This window comes from Alnus glutinosa, chromosome 14 (assembly GCF_958979055.1).
Source record: "Alnus glutinosa chromosome 14, dhAlnGlut1.1, whole genome shotgun sequence".
Taxonomy (NCBI): Eukaryota; Viridiplantae; Streptophyta; class Magnoliopsida; order Fagales; family Betulaceae; genus Alnus; species Alnus glutinosa.
This window is the reverse complement of record NC_084899.1, coordinates 6,402,484-6,425,220: the sequence shown is the minus strand read 5'-3', so window position 1 is coordinate 6,425,220 and position 22,737 is coordinate 6,402,484. Positions and strand designations below refer to the sequence as shown.

Below are 22,737 nucleotides of genomic sequence, written 5' to 3'. Positions count from 1 at the left end.
ATTCTAAAATCAGCGATTAGTTTAAGGTTTTTTTTTTTTTTATATATATATATTTAACCATAATATTATTAGGTAGACTCATATACAATTGTCATAAAATTAGATTACATGACAGTAAAAACCAATTATTGGATCGTGTAGCCATTGGCCACCCTCAACAGGTGTGAGGTTATTTTGTGGCCACTTATGTTTTAGCCAGAGGTGGTCGTGCAACCACGCCTATTCTGGTTTGATAGTTGAGGTGGTCACTCAACTAGTACTTTCCTCCACTAAGAGCGGTTACACGGCCACTCTTTTTTTTTTTTTTTAATTTAATACCTTTTTCATTTTTACTTTTTAAGTAAGTTATAGAAAAATACTTCTTAAAACGCTTCTTACCTTTATCTTACGTTAAAATACTTTTTGAAACTAAAAACAAAAAATACTTACACAAATACCCTAACAAACATGACGTTAAAGTTACATGCAAAAACATAAAACGTTTTAAATTATCTTATTAGTAGTAGATCTATATTATACGGTGTCATTTAAACTAGAACACATTTTTTAGACATGAGCTGAAAATGCAACTTTCTGCCAAGCCCGTCCATACACAATATTTGCCCGTCGGACACTTGCCAAGAAGTGAACTTACTGCCAAACACATCCGCAAGCCGTCGGACACACCAGATGACAAGACTCTACTGCATGACCCGTCTGGACATAGAATTCAGAAACTCAATTCTAAATGTTTTCTTAATGTTTTTTTTTCCTCATTTTACCTAATTAATTACTTAATTACTCTAATTCATATTTTTAACATTTAATTAACATCTTAGACATTACAATAACCTGTTAGAAATAATATAAACAATTATTTTAACCTAACATGCGCAACGGAAATAAAATAGAACAGTTTTAGGCATACCTCCGGCCATTGTTGCTCAAGCACTTCTCAAGAACTTTTAAGAACAAAATTATGAGGTGTCTTCTAACCTATGCTTATTGCTTGATGGCTGTACTGATGGTGTACACAGGCACTATATTTATAGGCTAGGTTAGGGACCCTCAAATGGTAAACACCGTATTGTTTCCTTCCATCAAGGAAACAATATTGTTAATTGATTTTTGAAATCAATTAACCGATTCCATATTTACGGTAATCTAAATTAATAGAAATAACCATAATACCGTATATGTTTATTAAAAAATAATAAACATAGCAAACACCGTAAATGTGATAAAAAGGCCACAACAAAAAGAATAATATATTACATTCTCCTACTTGGACTTTATAACACATGACCATATGGTATTAGGTTCTTTAGTTTGGCCAATCTTTTATGGAATCCTCCAACTCAGTTAAGAAATGTTTCACATGAATCATGGCGGTAAAACCATTATAAAAGTAGGTCGTCCCTTCCATGTATCACAATGTAAACCATTCCTTACGTGAGTACCTTATGGATAATTAGGCTTTATGAATGAACTTCCTATAAGTTATTCGGGTCCAACTTTATTCATCCTCATGGATAAAATAACAAATGTGCACAATAAACTTTATTACAATAACTTTATGTCTATAGATCAAAGATGAGTACAAATTGAATCAACAAGTCCCATATGGTCCACATGACCTTTAAACTGTTTTACCGGTAAACCTTTTGTCATGGGGTTCGTAACCATTGATTCTGTACTAATATGTTCAATGAAAACTTCATGTCTCTTAATGTTATCTCTAACACTAAGATACTTGATGTCGATGTGCTTACTTCTGCTTCCACTTTTGTTATTCTTAGAGAAGAAAACTGCAGCAGAATTATCGCAAAAAATCTTAATGGGTTTTGCTATTGAATCGACAATCTTTAGTCCACCAATGAAGTTTCTTAACCACAATGCCTGTGTAGTGGCTTCATAGCATGCAATGAACTCTGCCTCCATGGTAAATGTAGCAACTATAGTCTGCTTGCTGCTTTTCCAAGATACAGCCCCTCCAGCTAGAAGAAAGATATATCCTGAAGTAGACTTTCTGCTATCTACACATCCAGCAAAGTCTGAATCTGTATACCCAAAGACCTCCAAACTATCAGCGTGTTTGAAAGTCAAACTGTAACCCTTGGTTCCTTGCAAGTATCTCATGACCCTCTTGGCAGCTTTCCAATGCTCTAATCCTGGATTACTTTGGTACCGTCCCAGCATTCCAACCGCTAATGCAATATCAGGTCTGGTGCAGACTTGAGCATACATCAGGCTTCCCACTGCAGATGCATATGGGATACTTTTCATCTGCTGTTGTTCCAACTCATTTTTGGGACACTGGTCTTTACTGAATCTTTCTCCTTCAGAAATAGGTGCCACACTAGACTTACAGTCACTCATCTTGAATCTCTCTAAAACCTTTTCAATGTAGGCCCTTTGAGACAATCTTAACATTTTCTGTTGTCTGTCTCTGTGAATCTCTATGCCAATGACATAAGACGCTTCACCCAAATCCTTCATTTCAAAGCTTTGAGAGAGTAACTGCTTAGTTTCATGTAGCAAACCTAAATCATTGCTTGCAAGTAAAATATCATCTACATACAGGACTAGAAATATCACTTTACTCCCACTGACCTTAAGGTATATACATTGATCAATAAGGTTCTCAATAAATCCAAATGAGGTAATAACCTTGTGAAACTTAATATACCATTGACGGGAGGCCTGTTTTAGTTCATATATAGATTTCTTTAACTTGCAAGCTCTCTTGCTATCATCATCAAAGCCTTCGGGTTGTTTCATATAAACCTCTTCATCAAGATCCCCATTTAGGAAGGCTGTTTTCACATCCATCTGGTGTAACTCTAAGTCAAAATGAGCTACTAATGCCATGATTATCCTAAATGAATCCTTCTTTGATACTGGAGAGAAGGTTTCGTGATAATCAATGCCTTCCTTTTGAGTGAAACCTTTGGCCACAAGTCTAGCCTTATATCGTTCAACATTACCAGAAGCATCCCTTTTGGTTTTGTAAACCCATTTGCAGCCTATGGCTTTAGCTCCCTTTGGTAAGTCAACGAGATCCCAGACTTGGTTTTTAGCCATGGATTCCATCTCTTCCTTCATGGCATCGTACCATAATGTGGAGTTATCCCCACTCATGGCTTGTGAAAACATACTTGGATAATCCTTAGGTCCAACATCAAAGTCAGACTCTTTGAGGTATACAATATAATCTGTAGAGATTGCTGGTCTCCTTATTCTAGAGGACTTTCTTAATTCCACTTCCTCTGCATTTTGCAATGGGAGAGTAGACTCATTCTGAACCTGTTCTGTATGAGTTGGTTGTTCTAGAACTGGTTGTGGCTCAGGAGGATCAAATTGATCTCCCTGTTCTTCATGAGCCGGCTGTTCTAGAACTGATTGTAGCTCAGGACAATCAATCTGATTTTCCCTGAATACAATCAATCTTCCTCTGTGAGGAGGAGATTTGGTCAACTCCCGTGCTTCCACTAATTCTATTCTTTGTGGATGAGCACTCCCACTAGGTTCAGCATCCTCCAAAAACTTTGCATTCATAGACTCAACAATCCTAGTACTGTGTGAAGAACAGTAAAACCTGAATCCTTTTGAGTTTACCGCATAGCCAATAAAATGACCGCTGGTTGTCCTCGGGTCAAGTTTCTTCATGTTCGGATTGTAAATCCTCACTTCAGCAGGACAACCCCATATGTGTATGTGATTTAAACTCGGTTTCCATCCTTTCCATAATTCAAAAGGTGTCTTGGGGACAGCCTTGGATGGAACCCGGTTTAATACGTACACAGCAGTTTTTAAGGCTTCACTCCACAAAAACAAAGGTAATTCAGAATTACTAAGCATGCTCTTGACCAAGTTTCCACTAATTCTATTCTTTGTGGATGAGCACTCCCACTAGGTTCAGCATCCTCCAAAAACTTTGCATTCATAGACTCAACAATCCTAGTACTGTGTGAAAAACAGTAAAACCTGAATCCTTTTGAGTTTACCACATAGCCAATAAAATGACCGCTGGTTGTCCTCGGGTCAAGTTTCTTCATGTTCGGATTGTAAATCCTCACTTCAGCAGGACAACCCCATTTGTGTATGTGATTTAAACTCGGTTTCCATCCTTTCCATAATTCAAAAGGTGTCTTGGGGACAGCCTTGGATGGAACCCGGTTTAATACGTACACAGCAGTTTTTAAGGCTTCACTCCACAAAAACAAAGGTAATTCAGAATTACTAAGCATGCTCTTGACCATGTCCATAAGTGTGCGATTCCTTCTTTCTGCTACACCATTTTGTTGTGGTGTGCCAGGCATCGTGTATTGGGCAACAATACCTTCTTCTTAAAGGAATTGCGCAAATGGACCGATCATTTGTCCCTTTTCTGTGTACCTACCATAGTACTCTCCGCCTCTATCAGATCTCACGATCTTGATTTTCTTTTCCTTTTGTTTCTCCACTTCCACCTTATAGGTTTTGAAGGCATTTAGCGCTTCAGCCTTGTCAGTTAGGAAGTAGAGATACATATATCGCGTATGGTCATCAATAAAAGATATGAAATATCTTTGACCATTGAGGTAGGGAGTAGAAAAAGATCCACAGATATCTGTGTGCACGATTTCAAGAATCTCAGAACTCCTTCTGGCACCTTTAGTGGTCTTGTTGGTTTGCTTTCCCTTTATGCAATCTACACAAGTACCAAAATTAGTAAAGTCAATAGTTTGTAAAACTCCATCACTTACTAATCTTTTGATTCTCTCTATGGAGATATGTCCCAATCTCCTATGCCATAGCCAAGCGGAGTTCTCATCTACAAGGCTTCTCTTTATGCCAATATCAGTATGCAACAATAAATAACTGTTCTCAAAGTTAGGATCTAAAGAAAGTTTGTATAGACCATCAATTTTTATTCCACCACCAACAAAATTATTATTTCTAAAAATACTAAAAATTGAGTTAATAAACCAAAAACCATATCCAAATACATCAAGTTTTGAAATAGAAATTAAATTTCTAGAAAATGATGGAATATAAAAAACATTCTCAAGGTCTAGTACATATCCAGTTTTTAAAATAAGTCTGTAAGTCCCAACTGCTACGACCGGTGAGAACAATTTATTTCCCGAGTAAACACGTTGCTCACTTCTTATCGGCTTCCTTGTTTTGAGAAATCCCTGCAATGTATTCACAATTTGGATTGTAGAACCAGAATCAATCCACCATGTATTGCAAGGAGCCTCAACAAAAAAAGATTCATGACATACAAAAGAGATGAGATTACCTTTCTTTTCCAGCCATTTAATGTATTTCTGGCATTCTTTCTTCATGTGCCCCTCCTTCTTACAAAAGAAACAAGCATCCTTATTTCCTTTGAATGACACCTTGTTTCCTTCCTTGGAGTGGTGGGCAGCCTTGCCTTTCTTAGTCTTTGCTTTAGCACGAGCAACCAAGTGAGCACTTTCTGGTTTCTCGTGTTTCAATTTCTCTTCCTCTTGAACACACATGGTCAAGAGTTCATTAATTGACCAGTTATCCTTATGTGTGTTGTATGAAATCTTAAAGGGACCATACTGATTAGGAAGAGAGTTGAGAACCAAATGGACCAAGAAGGATTCGGAAATCTCAACCTCAAGGGACTTTAATTGAGCTGCTATATCCCTCATTTCCATGATGTGCTCACGCACACTTTTGGAACTATCGAAGGCTTGACTTGATAGTCTCTTCATTAGAGTGCTGGCCATGGCTTTAGTTGAACTCACAAACTGTGCTTCAACGGCTTTCAAAAAATCCTTAGCCTTAGAACATTCAGGGATAGAACCCCTAATGCCTTTGGCAATGTGAGATTGCATAAACATTAAGCTGAGGCGATTGGATCGCTCCCACCTTTCATGTTTAGCCATCTCTAGTGCAGTACTGGTATCCGTTAAAGCGGGTGGTTCATCCGTCCGGAGTGCCAAGTCTAATTCCAAACACCCTAATGTAAAGAGCAAGTTCTCTTTCCATTCAATAAAATTATTGCCATTAAGTTTCGGAACATGAAAAGTACCGTCAAATAATCCAGCAGGTATAGCTGCAAGAACCAAGGAAAAAACAAAATTACTTAAGTGCTATGAAGTGACTTTAATTTAAATCAGCCAATGCTAATTTAAATAGTAAATTTCAACCTACCTGTGGGCAAATGTTGCATCACGCATGAAATTTACTATTTATTAATAAGACTAAAACAAAATTTAAATATTAGTAAGCAAAATCCTCCGTACCTGTGGGCCTAAGAGAAATTTTTTCTTCTAATATTAAATTTGTTATCTTATACTAATTAAGTCATAAAAATAAAAACCTTCCCTGTGGGGATAAGTAATTAAATTTATGAATTAATTACAATACGATGTTAATTTTTCTATATGAAGTTCATATGTATGGGCTTGATACAATTATTATTCAAAATTTTGGATGCTGTGGCTCTCCAAAATTATCATAATAATCGCGACTTCATTAACATCTAATAACTTTATAGATGCCCACAAATGACCCTAGGAATAACACAAACCAACACGTAAATGAGGTGAATAGCATTCTCCAAGGTGCAAGCAAATGAGCTCCTAGGAAAGTGAGGGGGGTCACACCGGACACACTTAAATCCCAAGACTTTCTTTGCCAGAACTTTCCCCGACATTGCATTCTTAGATAGTGCCATAAACCCCACTAACATATTAGGTTTTGCTAATTATCCCTTAGGTCTAGGCATCAACCAATTTATATAAAAGACAAATATACAATTATGTATTAAATAAAATAATTATTTCAATACACAATTATTTAAACCTCAACCTAAATAAAAAATGCATTAAGAAAACACAATAAGCATATAGTCCAATGGTTCAGGATGTGGCCTTAGGCCCTTTTACACTTAGTGAACCCAAGCTCTAAACCCCATAAGGCCTCAGCCCTTTTCCCTTTTTTTTTTTTTTTATTTTTTTTATTTTTTTTTTATTTTTTATTGAACAGGCCCAGTTCTGGATTGGGTCAGCCCACTTGATGTCAGGTTGGGTTCTGGATTGGGCTCACCCGTATGGGTCAGCCCACTTGATGTGAGGTTGGGTTTTAAACCCTACCCAACTAATAACCCGACCCGACACGTCCCTTTCTAGATGGGTTAAAAAACCCTAAAGGCTGAAAAAAGACCTTAGCCGCCACCCTTGCCGCCGCCACCCTTCACTCCTGATGCAGCGGCCAAGATAGGCCGCTGCTGTGACGAGCCCGACGACCTATAAGGGTCGCCGTTTGCTGGAGAAGCAGCGGCCTTTAGGCTGTAGCTTGGAGCATTGTCGGCGACCCATGGGTCGCCGACTTCTGGAGAAGCAACGGCCTTTAGGCCGCTGCTTCCAGCGCTGTCGGCCACTGCTCGTAGTGCTCTCGGCGACCCAAGGGTCGCCGATTACTGGAGGAGCAGCGGCTTTTCGGCTGCTACTCGCAGCGTTGTTGGCGACCCAAGGGTCGTCGACTACTGGCGATGCACGGCGACCGGGGGGGGTGATTCTTCAGGGTTTCCAAACAAGGGCAAAAGGGTAATTTTTCTAACAGCACAGATTTTTTTTTTTTTAATAGCACAGATTTATGCTTAAACAATATTGCAATTCAGAACAAAATGTTGCAATGGTGCTTAAACAATATTATCAAAAATTAATGAACAATAACAAATAAAATTTACTTGATTCAATATTGATAACAAATAAAAAAATACTTGATTTAATATTGATAACGCATAGTAAAATTATACGCTAAGCAAAATAGCACAGAGGCTGGCTCTGATACCACATGTTAGAAATAATATAAACAATTATTTTAACCTAACATGCGCAGCGGAAATAAAATAGAACAGTTTTAGGCATACCTCTGGCCATTGTTGCTCAAGCACTTCTCAAGAACTTTTAAGAACAAAATTATGAGGTGTCTTCTAACCTATGCCTATTGCTTGATGGCTGTACTGATGGTGTACACAGACACTCTATTTATAGGCTAGGTTAGGGACCCTCAAATGGTAAACACCGTATTGTTTCCTTCCATCAAGGAAACAATATTGTTAATTGATTTTTGAAATCAACGGTAATCTAAATTAATAGAAATAACCATAATACCGTATATGTTTATTAAAAAATAATAAACATAGCAAACACCGTAAATGTGATATAAAGGCCACAACAAAAGGAATAATATATTACATAACCATGACCCATATGAGAAAAAAAAAAAAAGGAATTTACCTGGAAAAAAGTGTCATATGGTCAAAAAAATTGAATAAGAAATGAGTTGAAGTGAGGCAAATGAGCATTTTTTAAAAAGGAAATGCTCAAAATACTCATAGTGCACAACAAGTGCACTACCATAAGACATAATGGGGTGGAATCCAAACATTGAATCTCACCCCATTGTATCTTGTGGTAGACTAGTAGTGCACTTGTTGTGTAGTGGCTTTTTATGATTTATTTTTTATTTTTTCAAATTTTCTATTATATTTAGGAAAAAAAATGAGTTATAAGATAATTGCTGCTAATGATATAAAGGCGTCGCAAGGACAAAACCAGTTCTGGCAAGCTTTGCCATTATTATGGCAACGTTGAACCCCACGCATGGTGCCCAACACGAAATACTCTCTATTTATTACGACGTGTGGAACCAAGTACTCCAACGGTTTCTTTCTTAACACTTGACTGTGAGGGCAAAAAAGGCAGAAAAATAAGTAAGAACGCATGTGATTCCCACGTGATGAGTGGTAAATTATATCATTATTAAAAATTACTGAGATGGCTTAAAATGTGGTCAACTTTGGACAACAGTAAATAGTAATCATCCTCCAACAAGTAAATGGGGATGTTTGGCAATTATTTGTGCAGAATAAAGTAGTGGGTTGTTAATTTTAAAATTAATAAAAAAAATGATAAATGTGATATAAAGTAAAAAGAATTTGTAAAGAAAAATGAAAAATAAATTTGTATTATAGTGAATTTTTTTATTTGAATAATAATAAAAAATTATTGATGTGATATAAAATGTGAAGAAAGTTAAAATATTTTAATGTTGATTGTTATTGAAAAATGTAAAAATGTTGATTGTTTTGACGATGCACGATTCTGCTCTGTATTGTAACTTGCCAAACATTTAACAATGTTTTGTACACAATTTTTGCACATCTCCAACTACTTTTTTTTTTTTTTTTTTTTTTTAATTTTTTTTTAATGATTAACCATTTAATTTGTTTTCCTATATATGGGCCATAAATATTCAATGGTTGATCTTACAAAAAATTGTGCAAAAGTTGTACAATAAACATTACTTTCCTCCAACCCACCAGCACTCGGCTCTTCACTTTTTGTTCTTTTGGATAAGATATTCCTCTCTCGTTTTACTTGCTAAGAGTATTTCTAGTACCCTCACCAAATTTTACTGACAAAAGTAGCTAAAAACCACTTTTCTCTATTCTAGTGAGCCACTTTTTTAAAGTTCTCCCAGCAATCTCATCATTTTAACTATTCACTATCACTATTCCATTTAAATAATACATTTTTTTTTTCTTTTTCTTTTTCTTCAGATTTCTTTATTCTTTTTCTATTTAATTTTTTTATACAACAAACTACCATACATCTTCATATTGAGATTAGATCATTGTTAAGAAATTCACAGAAGTTTTCATTCGCTTCTCAACCAAATTCAAAAAAATAAAAAAACCACAAAGTTTATGCCAGGAATAAAGAAACCTTCATGTCCATGAAATAGGGACATCATCGTGTGAGGGAGATAGGAGAAGAAAATAGGAAAAAAGAAAAAGAAAAAGTGATGTGATCTTGTGAGAGAGAAAGGAGAAATAAAATTGGTGAAAAAGTTGATGAGTGAATACTACTCATCAAAATTGGTGAGTATTTTCACTCACAGAAGCTTTTTGGTTAAAGTGGTGCAGCTGTTGGGAGTGATTTTTTAATGTTTTCATCAAATTGGCTCACCAGGTGAGGCTAATAAGAATGCTCTAATATCTGAAAGCACAAACAAGTACTAATGAATATATTCCATTTTTCCATCATCGACCTTATACATTGGGGCTTGTTTGGGACTATATTCTAAGAACAATAGTTTTTTTTAAAAAAAAAAAAAATTTGTGTAACAATATACTATCAGAGTATTCCTAGTAGCCTTATCAAATTTTACTCACCAAAGTAGCTAAAATCCACTTTTCTCTATTCTGGTAAGTTACTTTTTTAAAATTCTTCTAGCAGCCTCACCATTTTACTATTTACTATTACTATTCCATTTATATATATTTTCAAATTTCTTTATTCTTTATTTATTTAATCTTTTTATACAACAAGTTACTTTATACAACAAGCTACTATATACCTTCATCTTGAGATTAGATCATTGCTAAGAAATTCACAAAAATTTTCATTTGCTTCTCAACCAAATTCAATAAAGAAAGAAAGAAAAGATAAATGAAAGAACCACAAAATTTATGTCCGGAACAAAAAAACCTTCGTGCTCATGAAATAAGAACATCATTGTGTGAGAGAGATGGGAGATGAGAGAAGAAAATGAAAAAAAAGAAAAAAAAAAAAAAAAAAAGAGGAAAAAGTGTGCTAATCATGTGAGAGAGAGGAGAAACGAAATTGGTGAGTGGGTTGGTGAGTAGATATTACTCATCAAAATTGATGAGTATTTTCACTCACCAAAACTTTTTGGTTAAAGTGGTAAGGCTGTTGACAGTGATTTTTTAATGTTTTCATCAAATTGACTCACCAAAATAGCTAAAAGGCTACTAGGAATGCTCTCAACCGTGTTCTTTTTTTTTTTAGAAAAAAATAATAATAAATAAAAAAAAATTGAAAATTATTATTATAAAGAGTCCCCTTTTAAAAGAATCAAAATGATGTTCCCAAAAAATAGTGTTCTCAATTTTTTTTGTTTTTTTTAAAAAAGTATACTATTATGTTCAATTTATTTCGATGTAAAATATTTTTCCTCATAAAATATTTTCAACAAAATCATTTTTCAGAAAAATCATTTTTTCTGGTGTTTGGCTTATATGAAAAAATTACCAACAGCAAAAAACCTTCGCCGCAAATTCGAGCTGCCAATAAACTCCAATGTGTGGTGGTAGCAAATTCCCACGAACGCGTGTGCAAAAATTAAGAGTTTAAATTTAGAAAACAATTTACGATTTTTAAAACCGTAAATCGTTTTCCAAAAATTAAAAAAGTTTTTTTAGTCAAATTGAAAATGATTTATATTGACCATCATTTTCGATTGCACCAAACATAAAAAAAATGTTGAAAATATAAATATTTTCTAGCCAAACAAACGGAGCATTAAGCACACATTATTGCATAAATCTAGTTCATGGCACAGTAAGTAGGGATCTTTTGAAGCAAGAGAGAAGAAGCTGGAGACACTTTCGGGCGTACGAGGCTCACGGTCACGGAGGAATTTGTCGTCATAAAAAGCCATAAATACATTCCAGAAAAGTAGCAGATGATTATTGAACAAAGTTTTTCTCTTGACTGGCATATTGGGTATAGAAAATACAAACAGCCTGGAGAAACCCATCGCAGAAACTCTGCGAGTTTCTTCAAAATCAAAACTCTACGGAGTGCGAGCTCTCACAATGCGTTATTTTATTTTGAATATCATTTGCAAATCTCAAATGTTTTGCTCGAGTTCAAGCTGCCTATGTTTCTTTAGGGAGCACTCAAAATTTGAAGCAAATGTACACAAGCTTTTTCAGTCAAAATTTGTAAACCATTTGCTCAGAATATCCAACTTCTTTGAGTACGCCAGTAAGCTGCAATGAAGAAAATAAGGAGCGAACTCAAGTTAAAACCTTTTTTTAGCAATTGGTCACACCAATTAAAGAGCAGAAAATGCTCTCTCATACCTCTCCTTGCGAGCGGTCTTTAGCCTTGTCACCAGATATATTTTTCATCATTCCAGGGGGGCCACATACCTGAGAACAAGCAGAAAAAAAGTTATTAAGGGAGTTGAAAATATGCAACTTACTAATTAAAAGACTAGTTCTCCTATACTAATGCTAAGTCGAAGGTTGAGATTGTTTTGTTGGACTTGTCAAGCCTGCGTGGCAGAGTAGAAGGAAAGGAATGTCTTGACTCTCAAGAAGCAGTGGACTATTTGAAAAATTGCCCTTCTCAACTTGACATGGACAAAGCTCTGGTTGATGGATGCAGGAACTTGATAAATTGCACGTTCACAGCAAACCCAATCCAACTCATGCAGATTGGCTTGTTACTCAAATGGGGATCTTATATCAGATTACAAATGGGGTACAAGGGTCATCACCTATTGGTCAAAAAAATGTCAAGACTGCAAAGTAGAGTTGGCAATTTTTTTGACACAATAAAATTAGTAGGTTAGGGTTGAAGGGCCTGACCTATTTAATTAAATGAGTCGGTTTAAATTTGACCTATATTTATATTCATGCTTCGACATGACTCTAACTGGACACGTGAACCTGGATAATCACCCCTATTGCAAAACTCTAATTCCAACTAATTGGGTCAGCCCCATGGATCCTTTCTAAACGAATTGGAGTCGACTTTTTGTATTTCTTTTTTCCGCTTTTGCTCGTCCTCACCAACATATATACATATATATATATACACATACACACTTACACTTGACCTGATGCCATATCCTGATTAAGTACATAAGCATGTGAAAGTTGAGATGTTGGAGTAACGAAGTAACACTCACAAGGATTAGAGTATCATCACTAGGACCAGGTAAACCTTTGACAACCATATCCTTTGATATGTAACCTGTACCTCCTCTCCAATTCTTTGATGGATTATCGACGGTGTAGAATACCTGGGTTTTTTTGTCATAACAAATAAGCCATAACTGTTTGAAAACAACATGGAATTTGGACAAAACAGCAATAGCCTTAACATACTGAAACAACTGTACCTTTAAGTTTGGATGGCTAGTTGCAAGTATGTCAAGCTTCTGTTTAAGTAGAATGTCATCTGGGGAGACGTTGGCATAAAGCAGTGATACCTGCGAGAACACAAAGCCATCATCAAGAAAAATTTTCAAATATCTGTTGAGGGTGGCATTAAAGATATAACACGTAAATCTACAGAAAGAAATGCCTTGCCACTTATGCTTGTGCATGCACCTAATCCTCGGCCTAACAATGTTTGACATGACCCACGAACCAGACACCAACACGATACAAAATTAGAGAGTTAGGGTTTAGTGTAATAAGGTAACAGGTCGACCCGGTTAAACACGATTAATAAACGGGTCAAATTTGTGTCAACCCACTTAACCCGCATAACTCCTATAATTAAATTGCATTTTTACCCATAAAAACGCCAAGTATATAACTTTATTTTCATTGGAAAAAGAAGTTTCCCACCTCCCATTTGAGAGTCTCCATCTCCACTGTGAGAGTTCCCCATCTCCTAGTGAGGACAGTCCCCCTCTCTCCAGTGAAAGCTCCAGGGAGGAGGATCCTACTCCTCAGCTTCTCCCCCTCCTTCCCCACTTCCCTTTGTTTAAAAGCCAGATCTGCTCCTCTCTGCCCTCTATCGTCACCCACACGCTCCTCTAGTCTCTTCAGAATCTCCTCCGCCCCCTGCACACTTTATCTACCGTGCTTGTAGCTTATGAGCCTCCACATCGGGGACCGGGGCAAACACCAATTCACCTCCTCATTTTCCAACCATATGGCAGATCTATAACCCCTTTTGCAGCAGGTGTTCCCGGTGCACTGAGTTTGTATGATACGTAGATATAGTTCTCCTTCTCTAAGGGCTTCTTGAACGATCCGTAGATCGAGTCCAGCTTCTTGAAGGCCAACTTGGTCCAGATCACGAACCACACAAGATGACCACCAGGAGCCAGCTTCAGCAGGTTCAACTTCTCAACGTTCATGATATCAACACGAGGAATGTTTCAGAAGGCCTCCACAAGCTTGGCGTCCATGGTTCTGTACACAATCAGTGGACCCTTCCAGTTGATGTGGTGGCGGTTACACTTATTATCCGTACTGGGATGGATCGCGTGCCTATCCTTGGCCTTTTCAATGTCGAGATAGGTGCTGATCTGTTTGAGGACCTTGAGAGCCACATAGGTTTTCTCGACTCTCTTGACGGAGTCCCTGATCATGAGGGGAAGTTTGGGCACAGACTCAATATGGTGACCGTGGACGAGAACAAGGGAGGCGACAATGGAGGCAGCGATGGCCAAACTGACGGCATAGCGCTTGAGGTTCATGTTGACCTTCGGTGCTAGATAATGGTGGGGGTGAACATGCGGCTGCCACGACATGTTGTCAAAGGCACTCTGGCCGGTGTGGTGGGCCCCACCGCCAGGAACACTGGGGTTATTTGGTTTTGGACCTTTGGCCCACCTTTGACTTACTATTAATGGGCTTAATGCCCATCTCATCCCATATGCTGCTTCTTTTGGGTATTGTATGATAGTTTGGGCCCTATTCCCCTCCCCTTTGCAACATTTTATTAGTAAAATATTGCATTGCTTAGGAAAAAAAAAATCCATTATATTAAATAGGTTGAAATGGGTCGTGTTCGTATCAACCCAACACGATCAATTTATTAAATGAGTTATTCAAGTCGTGTCGTGTTACCCATTTAGTTTAACGGGTCATATCAAGATTAAGGAGTTTGACACGATTAATTAAATGGGTCGTGTTTAGGTTGACCCATATAGTCGTATATCCACGACTCAACACGGCACAAAAATCCGAATTAACACCCCTACCTAATCCTAATGCATTTAAAACCATAATTGTAATACACACACACACATGTAGCATAGGCAATCTGCACATCAAGAGAAAATTGTTACTTAGAGTTACATAAATAACAATATGAGAGGCAACCCTCACCTGAGTTTTGTCATCAGGATTTTTCAGTATAGCCTCAATAACCTGAAGCATTGGAGTTATGCCGGTCCCACCAGCAATCTGAATGAACAAAATATAATTAGCTTCAGATAAAGGTGATTACCCATGTTCATTAAACTTCAAAAATATTCCATGTTACAATGACTAATTTGCAGATAAACTACTGGTTCTTGTCATTAGAAAAGGACAGCAACGAGAACTAGAAACTGAATGTAATACTAAGAAGTAAGAGACAGTTCCAATCACAAACAGATAATATGCCATTGATACAATAAGAGTTGCAGCCTGGCGCTATCATTTTACTAAAAATTCAATTGTAAATAAATGGCACACCACAAGTTGAGGACACCACTGTCAAATTAAATTTATTTTCTAGATAACTTCTCTTACCATGCCAATGTGTTTCTTCATATTGGGAGTGTATCTTAGCTTCTCAATGGGCCTGCAAGAAATTAGCTTTCCATGAAGATAATGTACAGCACATCGCCTGCTAACACTTGTGGACACATATAATTTACCCTTTGACTTCAACTACATCGCCAGGTTTTAAGCTAGCGAAATGCTGACTCATTTTTCCTTCTGGATACACCTGGAATAATTTTAAAAGAAAATGAAAAAACATTTCATATGAAGAGCACTACATGTATGATGCAAGACATTTTCAAAAGTGAAAGCAGAAGAAAGAAAAAAACAATGAAAATTGAGTAATCCGTAATTGACAGCAAACCTTAATTAGTAAGTCAAAGTATCCCTTAGAATCTGGATCTGATATGGGAGTATAGCTGAAAACAGAACATATCAAGTTAGCTCCACAAGTTGCCTATATAAGCAAAACCAAAAGTAGCCAACATGGCAAGTAAATGATCAACGTCTGATCATTCCAATATTAAGACATTGTCAATCAAGACATGAACCTTAACAGGGAACTATGTGCCTTTTTCGTAATTGATTTTTGCTGAAATAATATAAACGATACCCAATCTCTCAAATTATGGTGATCATAGAGTCTAAATACACAACTAATCTAATATCAAACTAACTTATAGAGTACAACTAATCAGGTAATCAGGACATCCAAACATACAGAAACATCAGGATTTGTGATATAACCAAGTAAAAGAGAAAAAATAAGATACAACATGGTTAAAACAGAGAGGGGTAGAGATCTCATAACTAATTTAGATCTTATTAATTAATTAGGTTATTAATATTTAGTTTTATGTTTTAAGAGTCAATGGTGTTGTTTTTGGTAATTCAATAAATAAGTGATTGTCCTAAATTATTCTAGGCAATTAAATAAATGAGCATTACCCTATATCATATTAGGTAAGTCAATAAATGGGTGTTGCCCTAGGCTTTAGTCGTTAGTCTATTTAAGTGTCTTTTGTACTTCAATGGAGGCAAGACTCTGATGAAATAAAATTATGAGAAATTGATTCTCTCTCCTTCTCCCTAACTTCTCTCTTCTCTTTCCCGGCTTCCTCTCTTCTTGGCTTCTTCTTCTCCCCCTTTTAGCTTCTTTCTCTTCCCACTTTCTCCTACCTTCTTTCTTCTCTCTTTACCCTAATTTCACCATGTATTGTAGTGATCAATGTTTGTCCTGCATCAAATTAGTATCAGAGCCCTACCGATTGTTTCCTATAGCAATCACACGATCCATGTTGTGCTACCCCAATTGAGCCAACACCATGTCCATCACCATCCCAACATAGCTACTGTCCACCATCCCAAGCTTCTCCACTGCCGACCAAATCAAACCCTAAAAACCCACCAGCTTCCAAACACTGTTCAAAAAAAAAAAAAAAACTCAGAGAACCCTTCGCAACAGTCTTCCCCATTGGAGCCGCCCAACACCTAATCACCCATGCTGGAACCACCCACAAAACCAACCCTAACACAGACTTACCTTCTAGGTTCAGGTAATGTAAGAACTGAGAACTACAAAATGGATGATATTGAGCTTACCAAGGTATAAAGGGCATGGCAATGTGGGTATTTGCAGACTCATATGCAATTTAAATAGTATAAACCTCATCATAATAGATACAATTAGTAAAACAATAAACTTCAAATTTACACAATCAGGTACGATAGACTGGGAAAGAAAAGTTCAGATCAGGCATCTTATCATTTAAATAGGAGAGTGGAAGACTTACGGGCGTATGACATATTTTGGTTTCCCTTCATCATCTTGTCCTATAGGAGCCCTACAGTGACAATAATGCATCAAGACAGTGAATTCACAGGCGGATTTCTTCCAGATCCAACACTTTTTTTACAGTAATGTTTACTCATCACAAACAGCACAAACATACCTTGTAATAATGCATGAAGCAACATCTAGACCCAACTTGGCTGTAGGATCAAATGAAAACCTACCATTTGCAAGGTGAAAAATCAAAAAATAAGTTACATTTAACACTCTTTCCAAACTAAACAAACAAGGCATGTGGAAGCCACACTGACAACTTAAAAAACCTAAACAGTCAGAAAGGTTAAATGTGTACTATGTTTTTTATAGCATTCCAATGAGTTTTCTGTTTCTTTCTGCTTTTTTTCAGTTCACATAAACTAGAGAATTCTTGAGGTTCCTCCAAGTGACCTCATTTATAATTGTATTTTCAAAATGTGATGATACTGCCAAATTAACCACTAGCCGGAGTTCTAGATGCTATGCAAAATACAATGGATGTAACAAATATTACAGTGAAAATGCTACCTGATAACAACTTTAGGTGGTGAATACTTGGGAAATAGCTAGGTTAACTATTATATTCATATGTGGTGTGATATGGCCACTGAGCGCTAAGATCATTTACAGAAATATAGTGGATAGATAAACCAGCAATTAAGTCACAGATTGATGCAACCATGATGTTGAAGGCACTACAGAAATCCATTATGCTTCAATATGCTCCTCAAAAGGAAAACCATAGCCATATCACCCCAAAAGGCTACCTTAAGTGGAAAAATATCCAAAAAAATGGATTAGGGGCACAATATAAGGCTGATCAAATGTACTTTAGAATTTAACTGGAGGTCGATTGTACATCAAGTGGCAACATAGAAATAAACATAAATTGACTAGTGGATATAGCATATAGGTTTTCATAAGCTCTTAATGGTGAGTGACATCCAACAGTAAAAATAAACCTCCATGAGAAACTTGGTGCCTGTGTGAGCTTTAAAATGTGTAAATGTTGAGAAATGACAACATTCCAGTAAGGGGTGCAGATATCACAAAAGGCTCCATATATTTGATATAAAGTTCACTTTAGTTACTAATACTATGCCATCCACAACAACCATCATTTAGATATTTTGCTTTCATCTCCAACAACTACTTGTAAATCATTCCTAGCTTGACTCTCTTCATTCTCCTTTATATTCTTTGTTTTAAGTTTTTCAATGTTGCCCCTAATCGGTTGAGTACTGTCTCTTTGAAACTGATCACGGATTTCTGACCAAACACTTTTCACCCATCAAGGTGATTACCCATTAGCTGATCTTGAATAAAATATAAAAAGGGTTGAGCCTAGACTATATACCTGAAGAGTTGAGTATTGTGACTGACCCTTGCTGTGTCTTGCAACTTAAATTCAATCCACTTATCTGGTTTGAGTGCTGAAAATGAACAAAAGATCATTGAACTTACACAATACAATAAAGGGTGAAAAATCACGTATCAGGCACTTAAGGAATTTGCAGCCATATGAAGCAATTTCCAAATGTTAAAAAGCTTCGTCAGTGTATGAAATTCTCAATATCTGCATAAATTGATTAAGAATGTTGAGAAAGTGTCCTTAAGGAGTAGCTTAATCGGTTGTGGACCACGCCTCGTGAAGATGAGGTCACTAGTTCGAATCTCCCCTTACCCCTTCCCTTGGGAACAAAAATTACTTATCAAAAAAAAAAAAAAAAAAAACCTGAGAAAGTCTAAGCCAGTCCTTCCTAAACATTGTTGAAGTTTGATAAAAGACTCACCAACTTTTGGACCTGCCCCTTCATTGATTTGATCCAGAAAAACCTGTAAATAAAAAGCAGAGCCATTATAGATAACTAGCATATATGGCTAAAATATGGTAATCAGAAATCTAACAACTATTTCATGTTAAAGCCCATAATGAGCATGAAAAAACACTTTAAACTTCATAAGAACACTAAAATTGAAATATCTACAAAAAATCAGCTTTTACATTTATCAGCAGTGAATTTTGTTCAGGGGCAGAAAGATATCATATTATGCTATACCATTAGGGAACTCAAACTGATTCCTCGTGAATTGCACCATATAAACTATAAGTAAATAAAGCCCATCACATATATGTGGTGTGCGAGGCCATTTGTGGCGGAATGAGTTGTGCATACATTTAAAGATCCTTGTATGAAAATTGCCCTTCCTCTTTCCTCTTCAGAGTGAATCTTTTTTTTTTTGTGGATGAATTAAGACCTTTACAGAACAAAACTCAACAATACAGAAAGTCACTCCAGCTACCTGGACCCACATTTCTTAAACCAGGAAACACACTAACTACAGATCACAAAACCAGCCAGCAGCCAACCACAAACAGAAACAAATTACAAGAGAGGGAAGAGATTCCACTGCAGAGCAAGAGGTAAATCTATGTCCACTGGTTTTACCGAAACTTTTGCCAAGTTTCTGGAACGTACTTCCCATCTAATCTGGCCAAAAATGGCTTCTTCAGTCTTGGGAGTAATGCCATGAAGCAGGACATTTCGTTGTTTCCACAAATGATAGATGCAAGCTCCAAGACAAAGCTTTGCAAGGCAAGATTTTAAACTTCTACCCTTCAGCCTAGCAGCACTCCAAACCACAACTGAATCCCAGTCTGAAGGAGGATCAGAATAGCCACAAGCCTTCATAAGAGCAAACCAAATTCTTCGACTAAACCCACAAAGAAAGAAAAGATGGTCTCTGCTCTCAATAAATCCATGGCAGGAGAGACAATTAGAAGGCCCTGTAAAGCCCCAACTACACATCCAGAAATCTTACGAGTTTGTTTGGTACTTACCCAGAAATGAAATTGTGTGCTCTGTCTATTTCGATCGGTTCTTGTAACGTAAAATATGAATATTTATATCCTTATTTGTTTGCAAATAGCTAAACACTTGTGCAATTTCACAGCATTGCCACAGAACTTCCAAAACTCACAGAAACTAAAAAACATTGATAATCAATCGATTTGAACAAGTACTATACACGTCAAATGAAACCAGCCCATCACTCCAAATATCTGAAATCCTCTTTCTTTCTTCGTAAAATATCCAATTCCTCCCGAAGCCTTCGAAGTTTAAAAACCCAACTGAGTTTACCCCACCATTCAACCACAGAAACATAATCAACCACCACAGATTACATCACCAACGACCAATCAGGAGAAAACCCAGATGGAATTATAAAGGTACATTACCAAATTCGACGAGGAAAAGTAGTAGTAGTACGAGATTCCACCAGAAACTGCTGCGACTGCTCCAATGGGTATCCGGAAAGCACTGAAGCTAGACTTGGTTTGGCCGCCAAATGCACCGGTGAATGCGATCGGAGTAGCTCTGGCGAGCCTCCTGAAAAACGTAGCCATTTTCAATGGACAAGAAACAAAGAAATAACGCTCAAATAAAAAGAGGGTTTTTTAGCGCTTTCGTTTTTCGACACTATTCTTATTCTCTGTGCCTTTCTTCTTCCGTAGAGAAACAGAGAAATAATAGTGTGTGGTCAAGGGCCTAATACAACGAATGAAATGATGCCAGGTGTCTTAAAGTTTTAAAGCGAGCCTACGCTCGTGTTTAAGTCGGTCTCATTTTGAAAGGATGGGCCTAGCATGAAAAAATTAAATTGAGCCTCGCTAAATTTGGGCTCTCTAGGCCTCGCCATCCTTCGGCTCAGTCAAGCGATTGGACCCAAAATCACATTTTCCTAGTAAATTTATAAACTTAGGGTAGCTTTACATGATGGTACCAAATTTTCTTTTTTTTTTTTTTTTTTTTTTTTTTTTTTTTTAAATAAGATATTTGAACTTCAAAACATCTCAATTTAGGGTATTTATTTTTCAGAAAGTCTCAATTAGGAGTCTTTCGTTAGGATTTTTGGTCAAATCCTATCAAAATTCCCAAAATACTCGTGTCCATTTAAAAAAAAAAAATTATAAAAATTTTCAAAGATTCAGGCATATGTATTTTTGCAAATTCCGTTAAAACTCTAACAAAAACCTAAATTCTAGCTATTTTTTTCTTCTTTTTTTTTTCTTCTAAAAAAATGAAGAATCTTAACAAAGGACCCCCTAATTGAGAATTTTTGAAAAATGAATACCTTAAATTGAAACATTTTAAAGTTCAAGTACATTCTTTCAAAAATGGTGAAAGTTTGGTAACCTTAAATAAAGTTTTCCCATAAGCTTTTTACTTGCAATTAGGACTGGTAATTTTTCACACGACTCATAAACACGATACGAACACAACATGAAATTAAAAGGGTTAAGGTTGATGAATATAATCTATTTAGTTAAATTGGTGGGTTTAAAGTTGACCTATGTAGTCTTATAACCCAAATTCGACACGTGACATAAAGACAGACAATTTTTCACATGACCTGCAAACCTGACACGAACTTAATACAAAATTAAAGGATTAAAGTTGAAGGATTTGACCATTTTAATTAAATAAGTCGGCTTAGAGTTAACTTTTCTAATCTTATACTCATACATTTACACAATCCAAACCTAACACACCGATAGAAACCGTCATCATACTTGCAATAACCACTCCTCTCATGAGTAGTTGAAAATGGCTTAATAGGAGCCGTCATCAAATTACAGGTTCTAGAAATCATTGGAAGATGATGATGATATGAAAGAATCAATCTTTGAACTTATTAAGTATTATAATATTTTTTTCACTGATGAGATGAAAGAATCAATCTTTGAACTTATTAAGTATTATAATATTTTTGGTACTTCGATAATGACATCTAACAAACAAATTCATCATGATAAGGCAACGGAGAATTTTACCAAATCAATGAACAAAAAACAAGAGTGACTTGACTGTGGTGATATTTCTTGTAGGTGACATTTCTACCTAAGAAATAAATAAAAAAAAATTATAGGTGACATTTCTTGTCAAAGTGGTACATAATGTTCATAGATTAATGATGGCAAGGGTACACGTAGAGTTGTACAAGTGGATGTTTATTAACCGCCTAATAACCGTTAATTCTTACAAATAGGTGGCTAGCGATTATAGATGTAGGTAGATGTAATTAAAAACCATTAACCGGCTACTCTTATATATATAAAACGACATCGTTTAAATGTATTTAATATAAGGTTTTTATTTTGAATTTAATGAAATTGATATTTATTCATAACATAATAATAATAATAATAATAATAATATTTTTAGCTTTGTTACATTTTGAAGCATTCTAATTATTTTATAAAGGCCTAAAACCATCTAAAATAGACCTTAAAAAGAGACTTAATAAAGGTCAAAAACACCAATATAGATCCAAAATGTTCATTTCTAAAAATCGGTTATGCGGTGCGTTTATGAGTTTTATTAACCGCTAACCGCTGGTTATTTTAAAACTACTAACCACTTAAAGCGGGGTGGTTGTGGTTATGAAAATTTGATAACTGCGTAAGGTAGTTGCGATTAGCCCTGTTAGAGACAATAACCGCTTGTACACCCCAAGTCTCACAGAGTTAGGAACAAGCTACAAATATGAGATAAAATGGCTTCTTTAAATGCTCCAAATCTAAGGGTTATTAAATCACGAATTGTCTCAAAAGCTTAAGCAAATAGAA

General features: G+C 36.2%; 1 protein-coding gene across 2 annotated transcripts; it reads right to left on the bottom strand.

The window, feature by feature from the left end:
* Nucleotides 1–11,331: 11,331 nt before the first annotated feature.
* LOC133857689 (NADH-cytochrome b5 reductase-like protein) lies at nt 11,332–20,631 on the bottom strand. 2 transcript variants are annotated; one of them, XM_062292996.1, is made up of 13 exons: nt 20,347–20,631; nt 18,899–18,941; nt 18,463–18,538; nt 17,230–17,289; nt 17,071–17,121; nt 15,642–15,696; nt 15,433–15,503; nt 15,305–15,356; nt 14,897–14,974; nt 12,949–13,038; nt 12,657–12,849; nt 11,903–11,971; nt 11,332–11,809 (listed from the first exon to the last, which is right to left on the bottom strand). In XM_062292996.1, exons 1-12 carry the CDS (start codon nt 20,512–20,514, stop codon nt 11,931–11,933), a joined length of 978 nt encoding a protein of 325 aa, XP_062148980.1. In that variant the 5' UTR covers nt 20,515–20,631; the 3' UTR covers nt 11,332–11,809; nt 11,903–11,930. The 2 variants fall into 2 exon arrangements, with proteins under 2 accessions (XP_062148980.1, XP_062148979.1); XM_062292995.1 differs by having other exon boundaries at nt 12,736–12,849; nt 20,347–20,626.
* Between the last annotated feature and the right edge of the window lie 2,106 nt (nt 20,632–22,737).

Excerpts from the sequence above, each read along its gene's own strand:
- LOC133857689 (XM_062292995.1), bottom strand. The coding sequence starts at position 20,514 with ATGGCTACGTTTTTCAGGAGGCTCGCCAGAGCTACTCCGATCGCATTC. Across the intron at positions 18,942-20,346 it reads ACTTTTCCTCGTCGAATTTG|GTTTTTCTGGATCAAATCAA; the intron begins GTAATGTACCTT and ends TTTTATTTACAG. Across the intron at positions 12,850-12,948 it reads CTAGCCATCCAAACTTAAAG|GTATTCTACACCGTCGATAA; the intron begins GTACAGTTGTTT and ends AAAAAAACCCAG.